The 22,478-nt window shown below is 38.8% G+C and overlaps 1 protein-coding gene across 2 annotated transcripts in view; it reads right to left on the bottom strand.

Moving 5' to 3' along the window:
- Window positions 1–22,478, bottom strand: part of IQGAP2 (IQ motif containing GTPase activating protein 2) — a 131,109-nt gene that overhangs the window by 42,718 nt on the left and 65,913 nt on the right. Inside the window, exons 3-14 of one of the 2 annotated variants that reach the window (XM_035100066.3) lie at window positions 18,642–18,798; window positions 17,777–17,854; window positions 16,112–16,188; window positions 10,251–10,318; window positions 9,806–9,919; window positions 6,434–6,612; window positions 5,270–5,357; window positions 4,650–4,813; window positions 4,198–4,285; window positions 2,101–2,264; window positions 609–769; window positions 195–319 (exon numbers count right to left, since the gene is read on the bottom strand). In XM_035100066.3, coding sequence (XP_034955957.3) covers window positions 195–319; window positions 609–769; window positions 2,101–2,264; window positions 4,198–4,285; window positions 4,650–4,813; window positions 5,270–5,357; window positions 6,434–6,612; window positions 9,806–9,919; window positions 10,251–10,318; window positions 16,112–16,188; window positions 17,777–17,854; window positions 18,642–18,798 — 1,463 coding nt within the window. The remainder of the gene's footprint in view (window positions 1–194; window positions 320–608; window positions 770–2,100; window positions 2,265–4,197; window positions 4,286–4,649; window positions 4,814–5,269; window positions 5,358–6,433; window positions 6,613–9,805; window positions 9,920–10,250; window positions 10,319–16,111; window positions 16,189–17,776; window positions 17,855–18,641; window positions 18,799–22,478) is intronic. The other variant, XM_035100065.3, reaches the window with a different exon arrangement.

Raw genomic sequence — 22,478 nt, 5'->3', positions numbered from 1 at the left:
TTTGTTGATCAACTGTGCTGAAAGTTACCGTAGGCATCTCTCAGCAACCCAGAATTGTTTTGAAATGGTGGAATGAATGAATGAATGAATGAATGAATGTCATTCAAGAAAGAGATGATTTATAGATAACCACTACTAAACTGCACTGGGTTAAATTTGTAGACCAAACCTAGAGGGAACAACAAAACACTTACTGTCATTTTCCTCTTGAATTTGTGAATTAACCATATCAATAGCATTCTGAATATCATTCCAGCTTAAATATTCTTGTCCTTGAGATGATGCTTCTAATTTAATAGACATCAAGGTATCAGCATAACTGTAGGAAGGGAATTAAAATCTTATCACAATATGCAATTAAAATTTTATGCATTGTAAGAGTTGTTCTGGGCCTAATGCTATATATATACTTTACTATAGTTAAAAGAAGACTACTCTAGCTGAATACATAGTTTTACATACCTATCAACAGATGGAAGCACACAGAACATGCACATCTCCTCACACATACATGCAGCAGTCTGCAATCAGCTAGCATTCCTGTAATTTCCTACCCAGTAAGCATTCAGTAATATGAAAGCAGCCCTGTCTAGAGTAGAAGCTGTTACCGCTGCAAGTTCTCTTCTTCCAGGTTATTAAAGCCAACACATGGGTTGCTGAGATGAGTCTTTGCTGCCGCTACGTCCTTGCTTTCCAAAGCCTGGTTTAGCAGCACCACTGCTGATAGCATTTCAACAGCAATAGATAGTTCATCATGAGCCAAGTATTTCTGAAAAGAATATATTCTGATCAGCAGAGAAATAAAGCAGCTAGCAACAAGTGAAAAAGGACCTATAGCTTAAATTCAGTTTTTTAAAATTTCCGAAAGGTTAGAAAGGTCAACTCTTAAGTAACTGTTGAAGGAAGGATTGTTAACTAACACATGACCTCATTATAACTCAGTCACATTAGCCGTAAATGTTACGGCTAGTACGAATATAAAAGAAAACATCTTGAAACTCGTTTACAGATGGCACCTGACCCCGAATAAATTAGCCAAAATATATAGAAATGACTTAGACAATTGTTGGAAATGTGGTGAAAAAGGAGGAAATTACTTTCATTGTTGGTGGAGCTGCGAAAAAATTTATAAATTGTGGGGTGAAATCTATGAAGAAATGAAAAAAATGTTGAGGGTGACTTTTGGGAAAAAGCCAGAGTACTTTTTACTGAGCATCATACCAGACAATATACCTGATAATAGGAAAAACATATTCTTATATGCGTGTGTAGCAGCAAGACTACTGATTGCTCAGAAATGGAGGAAGAACGATCTACCCACAATTCAAGAATGGCAATTAAAAATGATTGAATTTATGAATCTAGAGAGAATGACGGCAGCAATTAGAAATACCTCTAAACAGAAATCCAAATTGGAATGGGGGTTTGTAGAAGAATATTTTTTTAAAAATGGTATAAAAACGGAGCTGATGATCTGTTTAAATTAAGATAGTCATGAGGAAAACAAAAATTGGAAAGTAAAAAAGATAAATCAAAGACATATATAACAAATGAAAGCAACGCAAATTTAAAATGAATTTATAAGGTAAGCGATGTGAAATGACTTGGAAGGTAACCTTCTTTTCTTTTTCTTATTGGAAACAAGCATATATTGTATAACAAGACCTATACAAATGTTGTGATTTTATGATTTTATGTTGTCATATTTTATGAAATTTAAATAAAGATGATTTTTAAACTTTAAATATATATATATATATATATATATATATATATATATATATATATATATAACTCAGTCACATTAAGTCGTGGGAGAATTTTACTAAGGAAAACCAATGCTTTATCAGACATTTTATTTCATTTTTCTGTTGGAAGCTGCCCAGAGTGGCTGGGGAAACCCAGCCAGATGGGTGGCGTATAAATATTATTATTATTATTATTATTATTATTATTATTATTATTATTATTATTTTCCATGCACTACTGCTTTCTTTTTCTTCTTTCCTTTTGCTATTCTCTCCTTCCATTCTTCCCCCTCTTCTACTTCCCCTTTCCTATTAAGATATTAAAATAGGCAATCAACTAATTCCGTCTTACCGCAGCATTCTGTTGCTGAAGATTGAAGAGTTCAGTCTGATAGACATTAGCAGCAGATGGGTAAACATCACACAACTGAGCCTCAGGTTTCATTAGAGCAGCAATTGTCTTACTGGGGTCACAGTTACGAATTGCAGCATTGATACTGTCAACTGCTATAAGTTCTAGGGGGTAAGAGGAAAAACGACATCAGAAGTCCCCACACATCTGCTTTGTTTAATACCGTGTACCTTATATTCCTAGTGATACCATTGTCCAAGAAAGTCTGCTCAGACCAGTTTTGCAACTCAAGGGGAACTTAACTCCAGACCACAAGTAGAAATGTCAAGTTACTGAGGAGGAAAAAAAACCTGCAAAGAAAGTGTGCTCAGAATAGTGCAAATGTTTATGCTTCATATTTAATTTACATGCCTTGTTTGAATTACTTTTGCTTTCTTGGGGGGGGGGTTAATTTTTTAAAAGATTACAGTGACTGGTAAAAGCACAGCAGTTTGAGCGAATGGGCAGATATGATTACAAAGCAAGGGGGGAAGTGCCCACAATGAACCCAGACATATTTCTTTACACCTTTCTTTCAAATGAAAGAAAAGAAAATCTTATTATGATTTTGCCAGGTATTAATGGACAGCAGTAAGTCGAATACTGCAATGAAGTACATGACATATGCATAACTTTTCAGGGCCTTTTCAGTGGTGCGTTCCCAACAAGGTACAGTTGATGCCAACAGGGCATGCTTTTCAGCCCCAGGTTACAGCATTTTTATTTTATCAGGCATTCTTAAAGGGTTGTGTAAAAGGTTTTGAATTATTTGGGACAATAATTATCTATTGGCAAGATATCTGGGTTCACTATTAACTTCGCCAAATCTGAGCTGTTGTGTATGTATACCTTGCCAAACCTGCAGCTGCACTGGCACAAAATGACCGGCCTGGGACTCTGTTGTAAATACCTGGAAATGAATATACCGAAGAATCTATCTAAACTAGAATAATTGAACTTTACTACCTTGACAAAAGATTTAACAACTAAGCTCAAGAATCGGTCAAAACTAACATTCTTATAGTTGGGAAGAGTTTCTATAACAAGTAGGGTGATATTACTGTGCCTTCTTTACTTATTCAGAGTTTTACTTATTCAAAGCACACCCATCTCTTTCATGTTAATAATCTACTAAACTGTATTCATGCAAAAAAGAGGCATTGGCTATCTCAAGAAAGAAGGGGGTATAGTGATAACTAACCTAAAATGGTATAAAGACTCTGCTCACATACACAATATCTTTTTGATTTTACAAGGCTCAGACCGGGTCCCATAGTTAACACTGGAGGATGATAGAGGTCAAGACTCCCTTATCAAAATGGACAACAAGACACTAGAATAAATCATGTGCCCAGCTAGATTATCTGGAATTATCCCCTGTATTCAATTAATAGAATAATTAATTACCTTTTGAATAAACACTTCATGAAGAATGCAAGTACTCCACATAGTGAAGCAATACACTTTTAAAAATTGCCCAAGTTGGAAGAAATCCCAAACATATCCCAACTGAAATAAAAAATGCCCTGTTCCATTTTCTGTGAATGCACAGCAAGCAAAGGACGGTTAGTCTGTTGAATTAAAATGAAATGGTACAGAGCAAAAAGAAGACTTAAGCCACAGAAAGCATGAGATGAAAGTGAATTTCAAGCTTAATACTCCCAAAGATGAAGGAGAATTCTAAAACTTCAGGAATACAAGAAAAGCAACAGATAGAAATGCACCTGCAAATTTAGAACCCCCTTAACTTAAGTACAAATTGTGAGTGTGTGAGGTTTTAAAATTCTTGTTTGTGCATACAAAATATGTGAGCCAGGCATAAGCAAATTCAATTTGGAAGACCAGACAGTGTACTTAATACATTGACTGAATAACTGTGACAAGAGTAAGAATGCCATCTTAGAAGAGAATATTAATGACTCAGGAATGCTAACACCTCCAAAAAAGTGACAAAATAAACTTGAAGAAACAATGATTCTAGTAATTGCCGTAGTTGTCCAGCCTTATGGTTTACCATGTGGTGAAGATACAAGAGAAAATTAAGAACAATTTACTCACTAAATTTACGAAAGTCTGCTTCCTCATTGGCAACACTAACTTCGTCCTGTATCTCACTTTTGTCCAACATAATTGGAACCCCCGCTATCTAACGTATATGGGAAAAAAAGATTTTCATTATATATTTCTAAATCAAAAGAAAAATGAGTAATCTGTACTATGACTCATTTTGAACTGCTGTGTGTAGTTTTCTATGGAATGGGAAGTTTTATCTCCTCCAAGTGCTTGAATAGGATTGAATATTTTTTATGTTATAGCTGAAAAAGTACATGGTGCATTGCCAGTGTGTGTGTGTGTGTGTGTGTGTGTGTGTGTGTGTGTGTGTGTGTGTGTGTTTGCAAGCTTCTCTTTGCTATTAATAAGAGAGCCACAGGTAATGTTGAAATCGTATTTTAAAATTAAAGCGTTTAAGGCAAACTTAGGTGTCACACTTAGGTGTTACATTCAGTTACCTGCATCTTCTGCTCTTTAGAGTCAATTAACTGTGCTAGATACCATGAGGAATTTTGTGGCAGAACTTCAAGCAGGCTCAGTGCAGAGTTCGTCAAGCCTGCCATCAGTGCCCCTTCATCTTGCCTGTCAATAGCCTTGTTCACTTGGGTTAAAGCCACGTGAACTGAAAGGAAAACAATGCTTACAGACAGCAGAAAACTTTGAACGAGTTTCATTCTCAAAGCCCTCTCTCACACCATTTTCCAATGAAACACACATCAGTGTGCTGGACACATCAGAACGAAAACTTTCTTAATTCTAAGGACCCAGGGCTAAAATGCAGCTTGTAAGAGGGGGTCAAAATTTACAGTATTTTGCAGCTAGCAGAAGAGAGAGAAAAGCAGATAAAAGAAGTTATGCATCAATTATCAAGTCTGCTGTTATTAAGAATGCAAAGGCCAAGGAAGAGAATCCTCACTCAAGTTTGTAATACAATAGAAAGCCGCGTTCCAGAGAATTGCATATTACTGCAGATACACTAATATATGAGAAATAAAATTAAATATTCTGATATTTCCCACTGGAATTAAAGCCAAATACACAACTCTTAAAGTTTTGGGACTCTGGGAAGATTACTCACTGTTGACCTTATTGATGTTTCCCTGTATCTCAGCTTGTGTCAGCAACTCTTCATAAACATCTCTTTCCTCCTCCAAAATCGAGCCATTCTGAAAGCAACAATACTGTTACTGAACAAAGGACAATGCCCACTCCTGTTTTCAAGGTGGGTGGTGTTTGTGTAAACACACAGAAATTTCACTATGGAAAGCAAATTTCAGTGCGGGTGGGGGGACTTGTAAGGGCCGTTATTGATACAAAATGAAACTGTGCAAAAGCAGCTAAATTAGAAATCCCTCTTTAAAATACAGCAATTGCACCAACATGAGAAAAATGAGTATGCTTTTACTTTCTAACAATTTACAAGCTTTAGTATGCTTACCCACCAATTGTTTATAAACAGTAGTCGCTCAGAATGCGACCTAAGGAGGAAGAATGCATCAGCCCAAACCTGGCACAACTGTTTCTTTTTAAAATTCCAGGCTCTAGATGCTCAACTAAACTGAAGGAGGAGAAACATGAGTCCAGCTCCCTTGCCAGAACCAGGAATTTTATTCCAAAGTCATCCATGTCTAATTACTTCCTAATGACCTGGATATGACCTCAAAAGGTCGCTCAACCATTCCTCCTCTTGCATTCTCAATGTTTATTGACCTTCATTTCTTAGGAATTTCGGTGGCATTATTGTCACAAGATGACATGAATTTAAGAGGAGCACTGCAGGAACAAATGCTTTGCTAGCAACAAGCCAATTTGTCACTGCAAGGTTTTACAAGCCTGGAGTTTTAGTACTATCATATAAATGCATACGGGTATTTTAACTGTTCAGTAGTAGCTCACATTCCATTGAGACAAGTATAATAAAACTCTGCATTCTAAGTGGCTTATATATTGGTTTTGGGAACCAGAACATTTTGACACGTATTCTAAAATGCTGTTCTGTCAGTCATGAAGGTTCCAAATAAATATTGTATTTCCTGGATTATCATGAGCAGATGGAACATACACAACTCATTATTACATAGCTATGAGTAACTTCAAGGTATCTGCCAATGTGTGCTATTTGGTTTGATTTATGGAGTATTGGTGCTTAATAACACACCATGCTATTTTATGTAAATAAAATTAACTGAAATTGAATTCATATCCAGTTTTAAAAGAGTATTAGAGTATTCCATTAGAGTACCTTCAGTCTTGCATTCTCTTCTTTTCTCTTTTTAGCTTCTGATAGTTCCTTCTGATACGCATGGGCAAGATTATCGTCCACGTTAACTAACATAGCATTGGGATTTTTCAGTGTTTTGATAGTTTGATCTGCTACTCCTTTCTCAATAGCTTCATTAATTGCAATTACTGCAGCATGCACTGAAAAGAATAAGAGTCCAGTATTTAAATATAGGAAATAATTGCCAGAATTAAAATTAAATTTGAGTTTGCCTAATCTTTAGGAATCTCCAATGCTTTTAAGCCAAGGGCACATCTGGAAATCTAATAACTTGACATGGCATCACAAAATATCCATTTCATCAGAGGAAAACTGGTGATACTGAGAAAATCCCTTGCAGGCAAAACACCAAAGGTACAACACCCCCCAAAAGAGCTAGCAAACCAGATAGCTTCTGCCAAATAACCCCAAATAACCCCCCTTAAAAATAAATAAATAAATAAAATTATTTGGGGCATGGACCCATAGAAAACTGTAGCGTCCAAGGGAGTCACATCGGTGACCCCGGGCAATTAGAATGAATCATCATTAAATGTTTTTTAAAAAGCATTGTCATTATCACTTTTTTTACACACCTACGTACAACTACAAATATACATGGTACAGCTTTCTACAAGACAGCCAGTGAGCAGAAAGTAAAGCACTGTAAAACCCAGTGCCCTTTTATTGGCAACATCCTTAATTTCAATTTAGCATACCTTCAACTAAGGCTAGGTACACATTAGCGGCTTAAAACACAGCGAAGTTGTTCCCTGCCCCCCATCCCCACTGTGTTTCAACTTGCATTTGCATGTTGCTGCTCACACCAGAAAGAGTGCAGGGGGGTCTTTTCACCTCTGCACATTACCTGTTTGGTTTCCCCATACCTGAAACCACCACCCCAATTCTTATTCTTGAAGCTGTCACCTGCAAATGCACACACAAAGACTGTCGCAATGTACACACCTCACTTTAAATGTGAAGCTTTCAAATCAGCTGGAAACTGGTTTGAGGGAAAACAAATAAAACAGCAGTATTTCTCAAGATACTACAGGACAGATATGGGTAATGGCTAACGTCATCTGCACACAGCTTCAAACACTGCACTGAATGATAACATGTACACACAGCTTAAGTCTACTTTGGATTCTGGCCAAACTACAATCCTAATTATATACAGGACTGCCATCTCAGTGTACAGGAATCTACTAAATAGTCAAAGCAAAGGTACAGTTCTCCAGATGCTGTTTTTCAGCTTCCATAAGATCTAGGCAGCATAGGCAACTGGTCAGGGATGATGAGAGTTGTATCCCAGCGACATCTGTAGCCACAGTTAGCCACCTAACTACAGCTGAAGATCTAAAGATTATGTTAGTGGAAATACACACCAATCCAACACCAGAACAGATTAATACATGTCTGTCTATTGCAGGGATGGAAACTTGTAGCCCTTCAGATGAAGTTGAGCTACAACTGCCATTACCTTTGGCCACTGGGCCATGCTGGTTTGGGCTGATGGAAGGTAGGTCCAACATCTAGTGAGATACTGGTTCCCCACACCACACTTAGAGACTAACATAGGTTTTAAAAATAAAATATAAGGACAACAAACTTGTAAAATAAAATTGTTGTGCTAACTTATTTTAGAGCGATATGAAATAAGCAGCACAAAGACGGCACACAAAGACGGCACACAAAAAGCTACCACACTATTCTATGTTCTAAACAGTGTGGCAGCTTTTTGTGTGCCATCTTTGTGCTGCTCATTTCATATTGGTTCATTTTCTCAGAACTTATTTTAGAGGGCATAAAAGTTATTTTCAGCATTATAAAAGCATTATGAAGTCAAGATGGCCATTTGAAGCTGTAGCAGGCCAATCACCAATTCAGACGAGCTGTCCATAAATGCCTCGTGTTTACAAATATTGATTCCTAGAAGGGATTTTAGCTGGCCATTGGACTTGCAGAAGGGGCCATATGTATTTGCTATATATCTAAACTCTTACATGGATAGTTTGTTTGTTTTTAATCACAAACTGACAGTGTGGGGCCCAGTGAACTGGATTATGCTCCTAAATCCTACCCCCCCGGTGTGTGTGTTTTAACCCCTTGTTGTTGTTGTTTAGTCGTTTAGTCGTGTCCGACTCTTCGTGACCCCATGGACCATAGCACGCCAGGCACTCCTGTCTTGCACTGCCTCCCGTAGTTTGGTCAAACTCATGTTGGTAGCTTCGAGAACACTGTCCAACCATCTTGTCCTCTGTCGTCCCCTTCTCCTAGTGCCCTCAATCTTTCCCAACATCAGGGTCTTTTCCAGGGAGTCTTCTCTTCTCATGAGGTGGCCAAAGTATTGGAGCCTCAGTTTCAGGATCTGTCCTTTCAGTGAGCACTCAGGGCTGATTTCCTTAAGAATGGATAGGTTTGATCTTCTTGCAGTCCATGGGACTCTCAAGAGTCTCCTCCAGCACCATAATTCAAAAGCATCAATTCTTTGGCAATCAGCCTTCTTTATGGTCCAGCTCTCACTTCCATACATCACTACTGGGAAAACCATAGCTTTAACTATATGGACCTTTGTAGGCAAGGTGATGTCTCTGCTTTTTAAGATGCTGTCTAGGTTTGTCATTGCTTTTCTCCCAAGAAGCAGGCGTCTTTTAATTTCGTGACTGCTGTCACCATCTGCAGTGATCAAGGAGCCCAAGAAAGTAAAATCTCTCACTGCCTCCATTTCTTCCCCTTCTATTTGCCAGGAGGTGATGGGACCAGTGGCCATGATCTTGGTTTTTTTGATGTTGAGCTTCAGACCATATTTTGCGCTCTCCTCTTTCACCCTCATTAAAAGGTTCTTTAATTCCTCCTCACTTTCTGCCATCAAGGTTGTGTCATCTGCATACCTGAGGTTGTTGATATTTCTTCCGGCAATCTTAATTCCGGCTTGGGATTCATCTAGTCCCCCTTACCTCCTGGAATTCTCTTGATCCAAATCAGAGAGCCTTAATTTGTGTGGGGAGTGGAGGAGGAAACCATTCACCACCCCACCTTGATTCAGATCAGGACAGAGGAGATCAAGGTTAAAAACCTTTCCATCCCCTGCTAACCAACAGGAACAAACTAGACAATGCTTTCACTACATGAAAGACGTCTGTGTACTCAATACTGTATTATTTCTTTAAAGTTCAAGGCAGAGGAATTGATTTTAAAATACCTTAGATTTTTTTTAAAAAAGATTTCTTTCCTTCATCTAATTAGTTTCCAAATGATACCTGAAGTTAAAGCAACTTTAAAACATGTTACCATATCTGAGATTATATGTCAGCATGTTCTTACATAACACTTTGATTAGGGCTCACTTACACGCAGCTTCATCCACCGAAAGCTCACTCGCCAGGATACCTCCAATTTTATGAAATGACGGCATCTGTATACCATATTTCTCCAATTCCTTCCGCATGTTATTGATTTCTTCCTCTAATTACGAAGGGAGAAAAATGGGAGAAGGCATCAGCAAACCTAATTAGGATTTCTTAGATGGTAAAACATACACAATAATAATGCTTGGGGTAGGTTGGGGGCTGTAACATGCTTCCAATTCTGCTTGGCCTTTTCCTCCTGCCTGAGAAAAATCACAGGCTGGGGAAAAATAAATACAAGGATTTGTTAACCAGCATCTTTTAATAAAGTAGAAGCACATTTTTCACATAGCTACTCTACACCCACTTCTGCATAAAAACATGGAGAATGCTGGGGGAGTAGAGCATGGGGTTTCAATACAATAAAATATTTTCAAAGATTAAAGTACCTGTAAAGTCTACTTTCCCCAGCAAATCTTGGATCTGTGGAGCAACTCCTAGTTTAAACAGGTAAAGGCTGCAAAAGAAAAAAGGGAAATTATGTGTTATATCACAAGACATTTATTTATTTATTTAGGGTTGACACATGTCTGGAATTTCCTGGACATGTCCAGGATCCAAACGGCTAAATTAGCATCCAGGACAGAATTTTGAAAAAAAATCAGCAAAATGTCCGGGTTTTTGACAACAGAACCAGAAAGTGTGTGTTTGAGTATCACAACTTTGAGGTTGATTCCTCCCCCCCCCAAAAAAACCTCAACAACAAAGCTCTGGATTTTTACTTCTTGAAATATGGCAACCCTAATTTATTCCATAAAATTTATATACTGATTGGTTGTAAGAAAAGAACTCAAAGCGGTTCAATTTTAGAAATATTATTATGAGCATTATTATTACTATTAGGATCTGATGAAGTACATTCAGCCTACAAAAGTCCATTCCACGATGTATTTGTTGGTCGATAGCATGCCACAGGACTCTCTGTTGCTTCTGTTACGACAAGCATGACTATTCTCCTTTGTAATAAATGTAACCTGTTTTCCTCTGAAAACAGTATTTTAAGTAACACTTCTGCCAACTTTGGGATTCCCATCCTCAAGCAAATACTGAATAAAACACTAGGTTAGTAATCAAAGAAACACATTTTGGTTTTCCCCAAGAACTTAAATATATGTTTTGTTTTTAAATAAGAAAGGGTCCTTACATATTTCCACCTTTAAAATCAACTTACTTATCATTAAATACTCAAATGTTCTTAATGTATCTGAAAGGAAGTTAAAAAAAAATATACACAAAGACAATCCCAGAACCCCTATTTTTGTTTCAGCGTTGTTTGAAATGTCTGTATTAATACCATTCCAAAATGTGTATAGTGAAACCATCTGGCCGACAGCTGAACAAATTCACATCTTTATTCATGTCTTCCTGCCATGTGAAATTAACAACTGTTAAGGATTTGGGGAATTTATTAAGATTACACAAGGGACTAATCAAAGTTGTTATTAGAAGTCATAGTCAAAGGAGCTCAAACCTATTTAGACAGAATAATCAGTGGTCTGGGCACTGTTTAGATCTAAAAAGAATGGTGAGATTCCACTTGGGGAAGCTTAACATTTCAAAATTCGGGCTAGCATGATTCAGCAAAGAGAAGGCAAGAATTAAAAGACTGTGAGCTAATATAGTCTCACACACTGAACTTGGTTTAGACTTTAGGTGCTAGATGTCAGAGAGGCAACAGGGGGAAATGCTAGAAGTTTGTAAAAGTTGACATTTTAACAAATGGCTTGAAAATATGTTACAATAATAAAGTTTTTTTCCAAGGGTGAGAGTTCATAGAACTGATATCAGACCTAAAGAATTAGTAGCTAGTGGTATAGGCAAGTTTCGTAAGTTTCACTGCCTTCTTCTGACAACAAATCCCCATCTTACCCTACTTGTTTTATATATTTTTAAAAGCAGTATTAGGCCTTCAATAACTATTTCCTTTTATTAGATGCTGTTCCAAGAGTTCTGTGAAAAACTCCATTTAAACTTCCTAGGATTAAGAAGAAGCCTACAAACTGTTTTCAAGTTGGCACTAATGCAATGTTTCATTGACACAAGTAGTCACTAATACACCAATTATGATACCTTGGCATGAGAACTACAATTTCCATGGAGTGGCATATTCTCCACTGCCCAGAGATCATTTGTGAGAATACTGTTTACCACTAGATGGCAATAGAATTTTGTTTTAAGATTGCCAGTAATGTGTTCATCTTAATATTACTACAAATGCTTTGAGGTTATAATGACTACACCAATAAACTGTACTGAACACGCTCCTTTCCTCGGTGTTTAATATGAGGAGTTATTAACATGGATTGCTGTATTTGATGTTGTGCTAACAAGCATTTTTTAAACACTTGCACCTGAGCTGAGAATTTTAAGCACACACCCAGAATTGGTATGGTCAAAATCAAACTGCTTAAAAAACAAATATTAACTGTGAAGCCATAGAAATAAGAATTCACATTAAATCTAATTACAAGTCAAGAAAATGGAACAAAGAACTATTAGAAGGCATTTGGATTTTAAGGGAAAATATATTTCAGTGTACAGTGCACAGGGTATACAGGTGAAAGGAAGACTAAAATATTGTATTTACTTGAGTCTAATGTGCCATCGAATGTAATGCACACCCATTTTTTGCAGCATAATTTGGCAAAAAAGGTGCATATTAGACTCTAGTAAATACGGTATGCTTTCAGCAAACAACTCAATTCTGATTATGAAAAGTGTTCTACATTATAGTACTTAAAATCCACAGACAAACAAGCTATCAACAGAAGCCAGAAAAGTTAAATACAACATCTTCTTCTAAATATTTTCATTGACCAGCAAGAGGCAGATTTAGAGAAATGCAACCAGTTTGCCTGGACTGGTTACTGAGCTGAGAGGGAGCCACAAGGGCCAGTGCAACAACGCCAAACAACGGAAGGTGAGAGGTGGAGGGACAAATCTTGGCGTTGCACAAAATGCCACTGAAATTTTAAAGCCCCAAATCTGACTCTGAGACCAGAGCATTGTGGCAGTCAAGATAGGAGCTTCCTGTTAAGTTCCACATTACAGTATATGACATTATAATTAAATAGTAACATCAGATGTTCAAATCTGAATGCAAGTCGCTCTCTTATTCACTGTGGGACAGTAGCATAATGCTACAGGAATTCACATATGAAGCGATGAGCACTTACTGTTCCCAACCCCAACCCTGCGGAAAGCCATCTAATTAGACTTTAATTTGATTTTGACCTGTTTTTATGAGGTAATCTAATTATTGTTTGATTTTATACTAATGTTTATATATCTGATGTTAGCTGCCCTGAGCACTACTTCAGCCGGGGAGGGCGGGATATAAACAAAAGTTTATTATTATTATTATTATTATTATTATTATTATTATTATTTGCAATAATACAATGGGGGATATCCAGTGCTGTGTGTCTGTAGTGGGATGGACTTCTCACAAGTGGAATGGGCCTGCAGTTCACCAAATGCCCTCCCCATCTGCTCCAGAGGTTGGGGGGGGGGGTGCAGACAACTGCAGTGAGAAGTCCTGTTGTACAAGTGGAAGTCTGCTTGAATAGCATCAAGATATTGTCCAGTATTTCTGCTGTTGGCAAGGAAACCAGGTCTGGAAGAAACTGGGGCCCTGTTCACGTTTGCGTATTCATCTCCTTGTAAGTGTAACAGCAAGTGACACTTCACATGTGCAACAAGCAACAAGAGACAACACTGAAGAGTTTTCACATGATTTCAAAATACAATCATCTCCCTGAGGAGAAAGTCCATTCATTCAACTGACATTCAGCTACCTACACAACTGCATAAACTGCACGTTAAACAAACTGAACCTAACCACATGTACCTGGGACTGGGTGCCTTTGATATTTAAACTTCTTTCTTCCAAGTATTAGGGTAGTATCATAAAGCTAAACCACATTTTCTGCTGCACTTGATGGCTCAGATTGCATCCTAAACAAGGCGAGGTTAAAACCAAAAGGCCATAATACTGCACAATAGAGTTAAAATATATATAATATATGGGATATGCACTGCTGAATGTGAAAGGCTCTGTGCACATGTTTATTGTAGCAGTCAAACCATTGATTAAGCCATCTTCAGTACTCCAGCAGATATAAACATCTGAAAGCTTTGCTCTGTTCAGTATTCAGCAGAACATCTGAACAATTGTGACATCACTGGAATGGAACTCAGCAAACCATTCCTTCATAAGCTACTTAACGTTAAGAGTCCCATGTGTGACCACTTCAGGAAACAGTTTCAAACTCGAATTTAAACTAACAACAACAGTATCACCCTCACAGCTTGTATATATATAATACTCGTTTGGCATTATAAAAAAGGTCCTTCATTTGTTTATTGTGTGGAGCAAATGGCTTACATGAGTAAGCAAGACAATGAACAAAAATTAGAAAACATTTAGAGTTCATCCAAAATTGAATTTCCAATGCTATTCAAGAAAATAGGTTCACTATTTACTTTTCTCTTTTAAATCAGGTCATTAAAATAATGTACCCCCAAGCCACCTTTATAATTCTGAAATTGTAAAAAAATAATAATGGGGAGGCTTCCATAATATAGCCAAGAGTGAAAATATGAAGATTAACATTCTGCTTGAGAAGGGGCTGCTAGAGGCATTACTGGAGAAAATTAGAAAAAGTTACAATTAGGTTTTTGAGTTTCTAAAGGCTGGACACCACTTGCTTTCCAATATTTGTGGTCTGAAAATAATTATCACACAGAGATACTTACTAACACAAGAAGATAAGAGCATTGAAGGATCAGGCCAATGGCCCATCTAGTCAAGCATTCTGTTCTCACAGTGCCCTCCCAGAGGCCTGTGGGAAAGCTGAAAGCAGGACAAGAGTGCACTCCCCCCTCTTGCAGTTTCCAGCAACTGGTATTCAGAAGCATTACTGCCTCTGACCATGGAGACAGACCATAGCCGTCATGGCCCATAGCCATTAATAGCCTTATAAAAGCAGCAAAGTGATTTTCTGTTGAGACACCCTGACTGAACAACCCTATTCTGCGTAATGTTAAGCGCACAGATTAGGTATTATTCCTAAAGACAATACTCTCAGATCAGGGATGGAGAAGTGGATCCGGTTAGCAGGCCAGAATCTTAACTCCTCCGTCCCCCTAGGCAGGCAGGCAGGTGGGTGGGGCTCCTCACCTGTCACCCGACATGACAATGATGTCAGGTGACCAATTTGTCTTTGAAATCAAACCACATGGGCAAAGACATAGTGCTTTGGAAGCACTTCTAATCAGATGAGTTTGCAGAAATAAAGCTTTTTAGCTCTGCTGTGTCTTTTACCTGTCCTACACTTGACATCCTATGAGATAGGTCCAAGACAGCCTTGCAGGCCAAATGGGGAGACCTGGGGGCGGGGGGCGGCTGGTTAGGCCTGTGGGCCGGAGTTTCCCCACGGCTGCCTTACAGGATCCATTGCTCTGCCATGCATTCAAGGAAATCTGCACAGAATGCTGTTGTGTGCAGGTAAGAAAAGGAATGATGCATGCATTAGCAGAACAGATCTACCAATCTATTTCCACATTCAGAAAACACAATGTGATGTAGAACAGTTCAATAAGTTTGTCACCCTGAGCTTGTTACTCAGACATTAATGCTGCAGTGAACATGTCCCCCAACCTAAATAGAACTACTGCACATGGTATTTGCAAAGCTCTCTTCTAAGTGAAAGTATATCTACAGAAACAGGAATGAGGCATTTTTCTGCTTCTGTATCCTGAATGTCAAAGGTAACTAGTTGTATGTGGACTTTGGAGCCTTATTGAAATGACAGTAAATGCACAGTGATATTAAAATTAAAACAGAACAATGAAGAATAAGTAGAAAAGACTGCAAACAGTGTCCAAGGTGAAGAGTCTCTCTCTCTCTCTTGTTTTTTTAATAGAAAAAGGTTAGACATACGCTCAGAGTGATAATCCTTTTATCTTTTCAAATGCTATTTCTATTTTTCTAATTCAAGAGGGGTAAATTGTATTTCACACATTCTTTAATGACAGAAGGTTGTGTACATACATTTCAGAGATTCTTACAAGTTTTACTTCTCTTATGGAATATGCCATCACTTTTCCATGTCTATGTTGCCTTCAAAACATGTAAAACTCTCAACATTGTAAACCCAGTAAGGTTTCACTGCAAACTTCTAAAAAGATAGCAAGCATTTTAAAAATGTAGAACTTAAGACAAACTGTTAGCATAAATCTGGCTTACCTTAGTGCATGGATGCAATATATCATTCGAGGTATGTTCTTCCTATCATAGACATCTGTGGTTTCTGGATAGAAGATCTAAAGAGAAAAAAGACCCACCCACCCCCAAAACATTAAGAGTTATTTCAATAACAACATATTTTACATTCAGCCAGTCCCTGACACAGATGAATGATGAGGAGTAGTGGGAAGCACTAGCCGGGGAACCCCCATAGGAAATCCCAGAAGTTGAAGGCTCGGAGTCTGGGGATTGGTGGTAGGACACTGAGGAGAGGTCAGAGGGGGAAGATTGGGAGGAGGTGCTGAATACTGAAGGGACAACAGGGTTTAGTGAGCAGGGGGAACCTGTGACAGGGAGCTGTTCAGACTCTGAGAGGAGGGAGGTCAAGAAGCTGCTGAAGTATCCAGGGAATCTCCCTCTCCTGCTGTGACAAGCTCCCCTTCCCCCAGTCTCTAAGAACGCACAGGGTAAACACGGACAACAGAACAGAGATGGGGAGACACAATTTGAGACTGCTTGGGAAACATCCGGAAAAGGAGCCTTAGAAGGCATGGATGGCAAGGATCCTCAGTCCTCGCAACTGCTCTATAGGGGCAAGACCTACTGGGAAGTGTTTCTGACTTGTATGCCTTGAATAAAGAGTTAACTTCATTGACTCTGGTTCTTGCATCTAACTCTAGCCCTGACAAGCCTGAATCTACTAAGGTCCAGTTCAGCATCAATAATAAAAAATTCAAAAATGCAGAAATGGGTCCGGCTCCTTAAGGATTTCTTCTTTGAAATTATGAAAAAGCAGCCTGAAAAGCACCTGTTAGCTATTCATGCATCATTCTGGGTGCTCTGCTATATGACCTACCAGTTCTGATATTCTAAGACTTGTGTAAGACTTGTGTAACATTCATTTCATTACAGGCTCTCAATTTGCCCCCAGATGCAAGACTAAATGAGCACTACTGCCATTCCAAAACCTTGCAGAAACATTAGAAGAAAAAGCACACCTTACATCAGTATGTTTCTTAATGTCAAACAAAGTATCCTGTGTGGGCCACACAGGGGTGGGGCAGAGATATGAAGCAATAATGCTAGCTTTTGACAGTACTGTGCATTCAGGTTGCCTAAGTCAGGAGCCTCTGAGGTCTGAAAAAATACTTCACAGAGTCCCCCCCTCAAAAAAGGGGGGCCGACAATGGATTTGAAAGGAAGTGGAGAATCAAGCTTTGTAGATGTGCTATAAACACAAATTATGAAATCACAAGTCCTCAGAGCTTGCCTGCTAAGCTTGTGTTGATAAACTTGAACTGGGAAGTGCTGTTAATTCCCTCTTTAGAGACTCTGGCTTTATCCATTGTTCCCATCCCTAATGCCAGGTCTCCTAAGCTCATATGAGCTGTTTGACCCAACAGCACCTACTGAAGCCAGCTGGAATGTAAGCGAGCCTGTTCATGTTCTGCATGATACCAGCTGCCTTGGCAAAAGAGGGGGAGCACAAGAATTCCACCTCCTTCACTTAGATGTCCCCCCCGCCGCAGTTTTTCTACAAGTTAATAATTCCCAAAGTGCCAACTTTAGTTTCACTCTACATTGATCTGCTTCAGGCATATGTCTTTATTTTAGCAAACACTTTAAAATTTGGGCATAACATACAGGCAAGGTTCAAATGCTTACTTTAGGCAGGCCGATGGACTCCATTGCCCTTAACCATTGCACAGTATTATCTGTGTGTCGGAAATGAAGACCTGATTTCTAATGAAAAGAGAAAGAGAAGAGAAAGGATTAATCTATTATTTCTATTACTCTACAAATGACATCTAGTCCAAGTCTTCCCTGCACATAAAATTTGAAACACTGTCAAAATCAATGAAAAGACAATCTATAGAAAGTTGTTATAGGACAGCACGAGCTACAAATATTTAATCTACTTACTCTCTAGAGTAATGCTGTAGAACACGAAGTCAAGAGCATTGTTCAAAATTGTTTGAGGGTTGTAGCATTAATCAAAACAGAATTTCTGACTCTATATTATTTGTTAAAAGATCAGTATAGAATGGAAAGCTTATTTCTGGCTGGCATGCCCCCATTTTTATCTTTTTCAGTTTGTGTACACAAGGTAAAAGCCTAATATTCTACAAATATATATAATAGTTCAGAATGTTGGGTTGTTTTTTTAACACATAGATTTGCCAAGATCAATTTAGGGTCAGTGGTGCTCAGGTCAGTGTTGTGAAGAGAAGTTGCTGCAGCCTTGTCTGGTACTTCTGCCACTATTTCTGCAGAAAGCCTGGGGAAAATCAGGGCCCACAGGCATTCTGGGGGAATGGAGATGGCAGCTGCTCACCCCCCCTCTACATTGGGGGTGGGGGGAGGAACAAGAGTGTTGGTGGAGGGCACCTTCCTTAGGGCCCCCTCAGATCTGATGCTGTTTTGAGGGGTCATGCTGTTACACTATAATTCTGAGGAAACAGTGACAGACAAAGCAACTGCTGAACTACTACAAGAAGTAAGCATATCGTAAGTACGGTATGCCCTTTACCTTATAACGTGCTTGTTCCACATCATAGATCTTCTTGTCAGAAACTAGCTTAGGTGCAAAAAACTTTGCCAATTTGGCAAGGTAAACACCATTCCGTAATCCTTCTTCCAGTTCAGTAGTTGGTGGCAGCTCTTCATTAAGACAGACTTCCATCCACCTGCAAATGTGCAATATAAAACATTCCAGTTTTAACCAGTAGCTTTAATATGGTAAATATGTTATATTCAGGGACGCGGGTGGTGCTGTGGGTTAAACCACAGAGCCTAGGGCTTGCCGATCAGAAGGTCGGCGGTTCGAATCCCCACGATGGGGTGAGCTCCCATTGCTCAGTCCCAGCTCCTGTCAACCTACGGTAGCAGTTTGAAAGCACGTCAAAGTACAGGTAGATAAATAGGTACCGCTACAGCGGGGAGGTAAACAGCGTTTCCGTGTGCTGCTCTGGTTCGCCAGAAGCGGCTTTGTCATGCTGACCACATGACCTGGAAGCTATACACCGGCTCACTTGGCCAATAACGCGAGATGAACGCCGCAACCTCAGAGTCGGACACGACTGGACCTAATGGTCAGGGGTCCCTTTACCTTTACCTTTTATGTTATATTCACGATGCGACTCAACACAACACTAAACCACAAGTATTGTAACCCCAATGTTTAGCCAAGATGCAACTAACTGAGGGTGAATTTTATTTATTTTATTTTAACCCTTTGTAAGCAGCATCTTTTTAGTTACAGTTCATTCCTTACAAGGGGGAAATAAATGTTTATCATATCAGCATCTCATGAATACCAAGTAAACTTATTCTATTAAAAAAAACCCTACTAGCGTAGCCATGTAGGTCTATAAGAAAAAACTCCAAATTCCACAGCTGGTCAATGAGGACCATCCAAAAAGTTGCAACATTTGGCAAACTTTCAAGTTCTTCTGAACTCCTCCAGTAAAGTTTTATGCAAATCAGGGTATGGTAGAACAGGGAAACATTTAAACTTACTCCTGGACGCTGCATAGTACAGTACATGAAAATTGTTTCATGAAGGCATATACTCTCCAGAAAACTACTCAGGAAACTACAAAACAATTAATCATCTTAGACAATTTCCGCCAGAAACAGCGCTGGATGAGACGTTAGGATATATCAACACCTACAAATATAAAAGTCTATTATGCTAGCACAAAAGCTATTGCAATGGTTACTCTTTGCCAGTTCAGCCCACAATGTTTATGCTTAATGAATGGATATATTCCACAGTGTTTAAGTCATAACATTTCATTAATATGGAAAAATACATACACAATAGACATGACAATTTATCTTGCAGAAGAGGAACAGGGAGGGATTAAATATGTCCCGACACCTGTGAAAATGAAATTTTCTTTCTGCGGAACAGTTTTAATTTTTTTTATACACAGCTGTAAAGAAAGCAGATGGAGCAGGACTTTGTGTGCTACAAACTTAATCACAGCCATTCAAACATGACTGTCACCAGCTCTTAGAATTGTATCTACTATAAATATCAGCAACACAGCTCTTCATTTATGACATCATACCCATAATTTGGCAGAACTTATAATGGAGGATGCTGGTTGACCACCCTCTAATAAACACTCTAAATACTGTATCTTTTAATTATTCTGACACTTCAGCATCTCTTAATTCAACATTTAGCCTTGTTCCAGACACTAGAGCGGGGGCCAGCAACCTTTTTCAGCCGTGGGCCGGTCCACCGTCCCTCAGACCATGTGCTGGGCCAGACTGTATTTTGGGGGGGAAATACGAACAAATTCCTATGCCCCACAAATAACCCAGAGATGCATTTTAAATAAAAAGACACATTCTACTCATGTAAAACAAACTGATTCCCGGACCGTCCACGGGGCGGATTAAGAAGGAGATTGGGCCGCATCCGGCCCACAGGCCTTAGGTTGCCTACCCCTGCACTAGAGTATTAGGAAGGACTGAGAAGGGGGGGGGGGGAGTCAGACCATTTTGGAAGATAAAATTGTTTTTACTGCTTGCTTGCAAAAAAAAGAGATGGGTTCCTCTATCAAAACAAACGGTTGCTTTAGAAACATCAGTTTTACCTATAAGGTTCAAGTATGTTAAATACTCCTAGTCCTTATCAAAAGCCAAACACACATTTAGGCCAAATAAGATGGGATGCAATTCTTTATGTGCACACACGCAGACAAGGACAAGCAGAAACTGAACACCACTTTTTCAATTTTAGTAGGGGAAACTAGCACCTGTCACCCCACCACCACATTCTAGACCAGGCACCCCCAAACTTCGGCCCTGCAGATGTTTTGGACTACAATTCCCATCCTGTTAGCTAGGGATCATGGGAGTAGTAGGCCAAAACATCTGGAGGGCCGCAGTTTGGGGATGCCTGTTCTAGACTAATACCTTAGCTGGCATCAAGCTATTTAGCCCACTTCAGTAATAGTAAAGAAGTAATGATAAACAGATGTAAAATCTAAAAATGACAAGTCACGTCTAGCAAACCACTGTAAAATTGTGGTTCCCTGAAAGTCTGTCCCCAATGCTTGAACCCTTCCCATGTTAAAGATGGGAGCTTCTCACACAACCTTGCTAAGGGGTTGTGCAAATTTTTCACTAGTTTTTATTAAGTTCATTTGGTTGCAGCATTCTTGACAAGAGCTAAATGCAGTAATTAAAGTGAAGATGTGCATCAGTTTTATTCAGAAAGCATCTACCATCATGTGAATAGATTTACTGCTCTAATAGTCAGCATTGTCAGAATTTTTTCAGCTGGCACTATGGCTCATTTGTTTAAAATGGATGCATTGCACATTGATTACCAACTGATAGCAATACACTCTTGTCAGATGCCTGGTTCTATATTTTGCCTCTAAGTCAAGTCACAAATGCCAACATTTCTACAACTACTGCATCTGCAACATGAGCATATGCATAATATCTGCAGAATGCTAAACAGATCCCCTATCTCTATTTGTCTGTAATAGCTTTGCAGCTAATCCCATTACAAAAGTAGGTTCAGATGACAAGTGTTGTTTTCCTGTACTTCACATGACCTGTTTCCAAGTGGCTGCTTGATCAACTTTGGAGTCCTCAAATTCCTAATAAGCATTATCTTCATGTACACAGAGACCACAATCTATCTTAAATATGTATAATAAATAAATTCATTTAGGTGAAGTTGGGAGCCCCAGTTCCTACTTGAAAACAAGCAAGTAAGCCATTATTCCCAGCAAAATGTTTGCACAGACACCGTTACTTTAGAGAACATGAGACTTATTTGTAGCCATGATAATTGATGAGATTTTAATATTCTTGAGTCATTATTTTCAACAAGTTAGAACATAAATTTATTTTTCCAGAGTTGTAGCCACATTTGTTGGTTTTGGTGCAACCGATTAAAAATCGTATGGTAACCTAAAGATTAATAAATACTGTACTACGTGGTGCCTTATGCCATAATAAATTTGTTAGTCTTTAAAGTACCGCATGACTCTTTGTTATAACTATCTTGATCATGAAATGGTCCACAATATAAGACCACATTTCACACCCTTGTCCCAAACTAAACTCTGCATCCACCAAGGCTGTACAGTGGAACCTCGGTTTATGAACACCTCGGTTTATGAATTTTCGGTTTATGAACACCGCGGACCCATCTAGAACGGATTAATTCATTTTCCATTACTTTCAATGGGAAAGTTCGCTTCAGTTTATGAACGCTTCAGTTTATGAACGCTTCAGTTTATGAACAGACTTCCGGAACCAATTACACCCATGCTTCAGTTTATGAACATTTCTGTTTAAGTACTCCGCGGACCCGTCTAGAACGGATTAATCC

Source organism: Zootoca vivipara, chromosome 10, assembly GCF_965207765.1.
Source record: "Zootoca vivipara chromosome 10, rZooViv2.hap1.1, whole genome shotgun sequence".
NCBI lineage: Eukaryota > Metazoa > Chordata > Lepidosauria > Squamata > Lacertidae > Zootoca > Zootoca vivipara.
The sequence above is the reverse complement of the archived record's forward strand: the minus strand, read 5'-3'. Positions and strand labels throughout refer to the sequence as shown.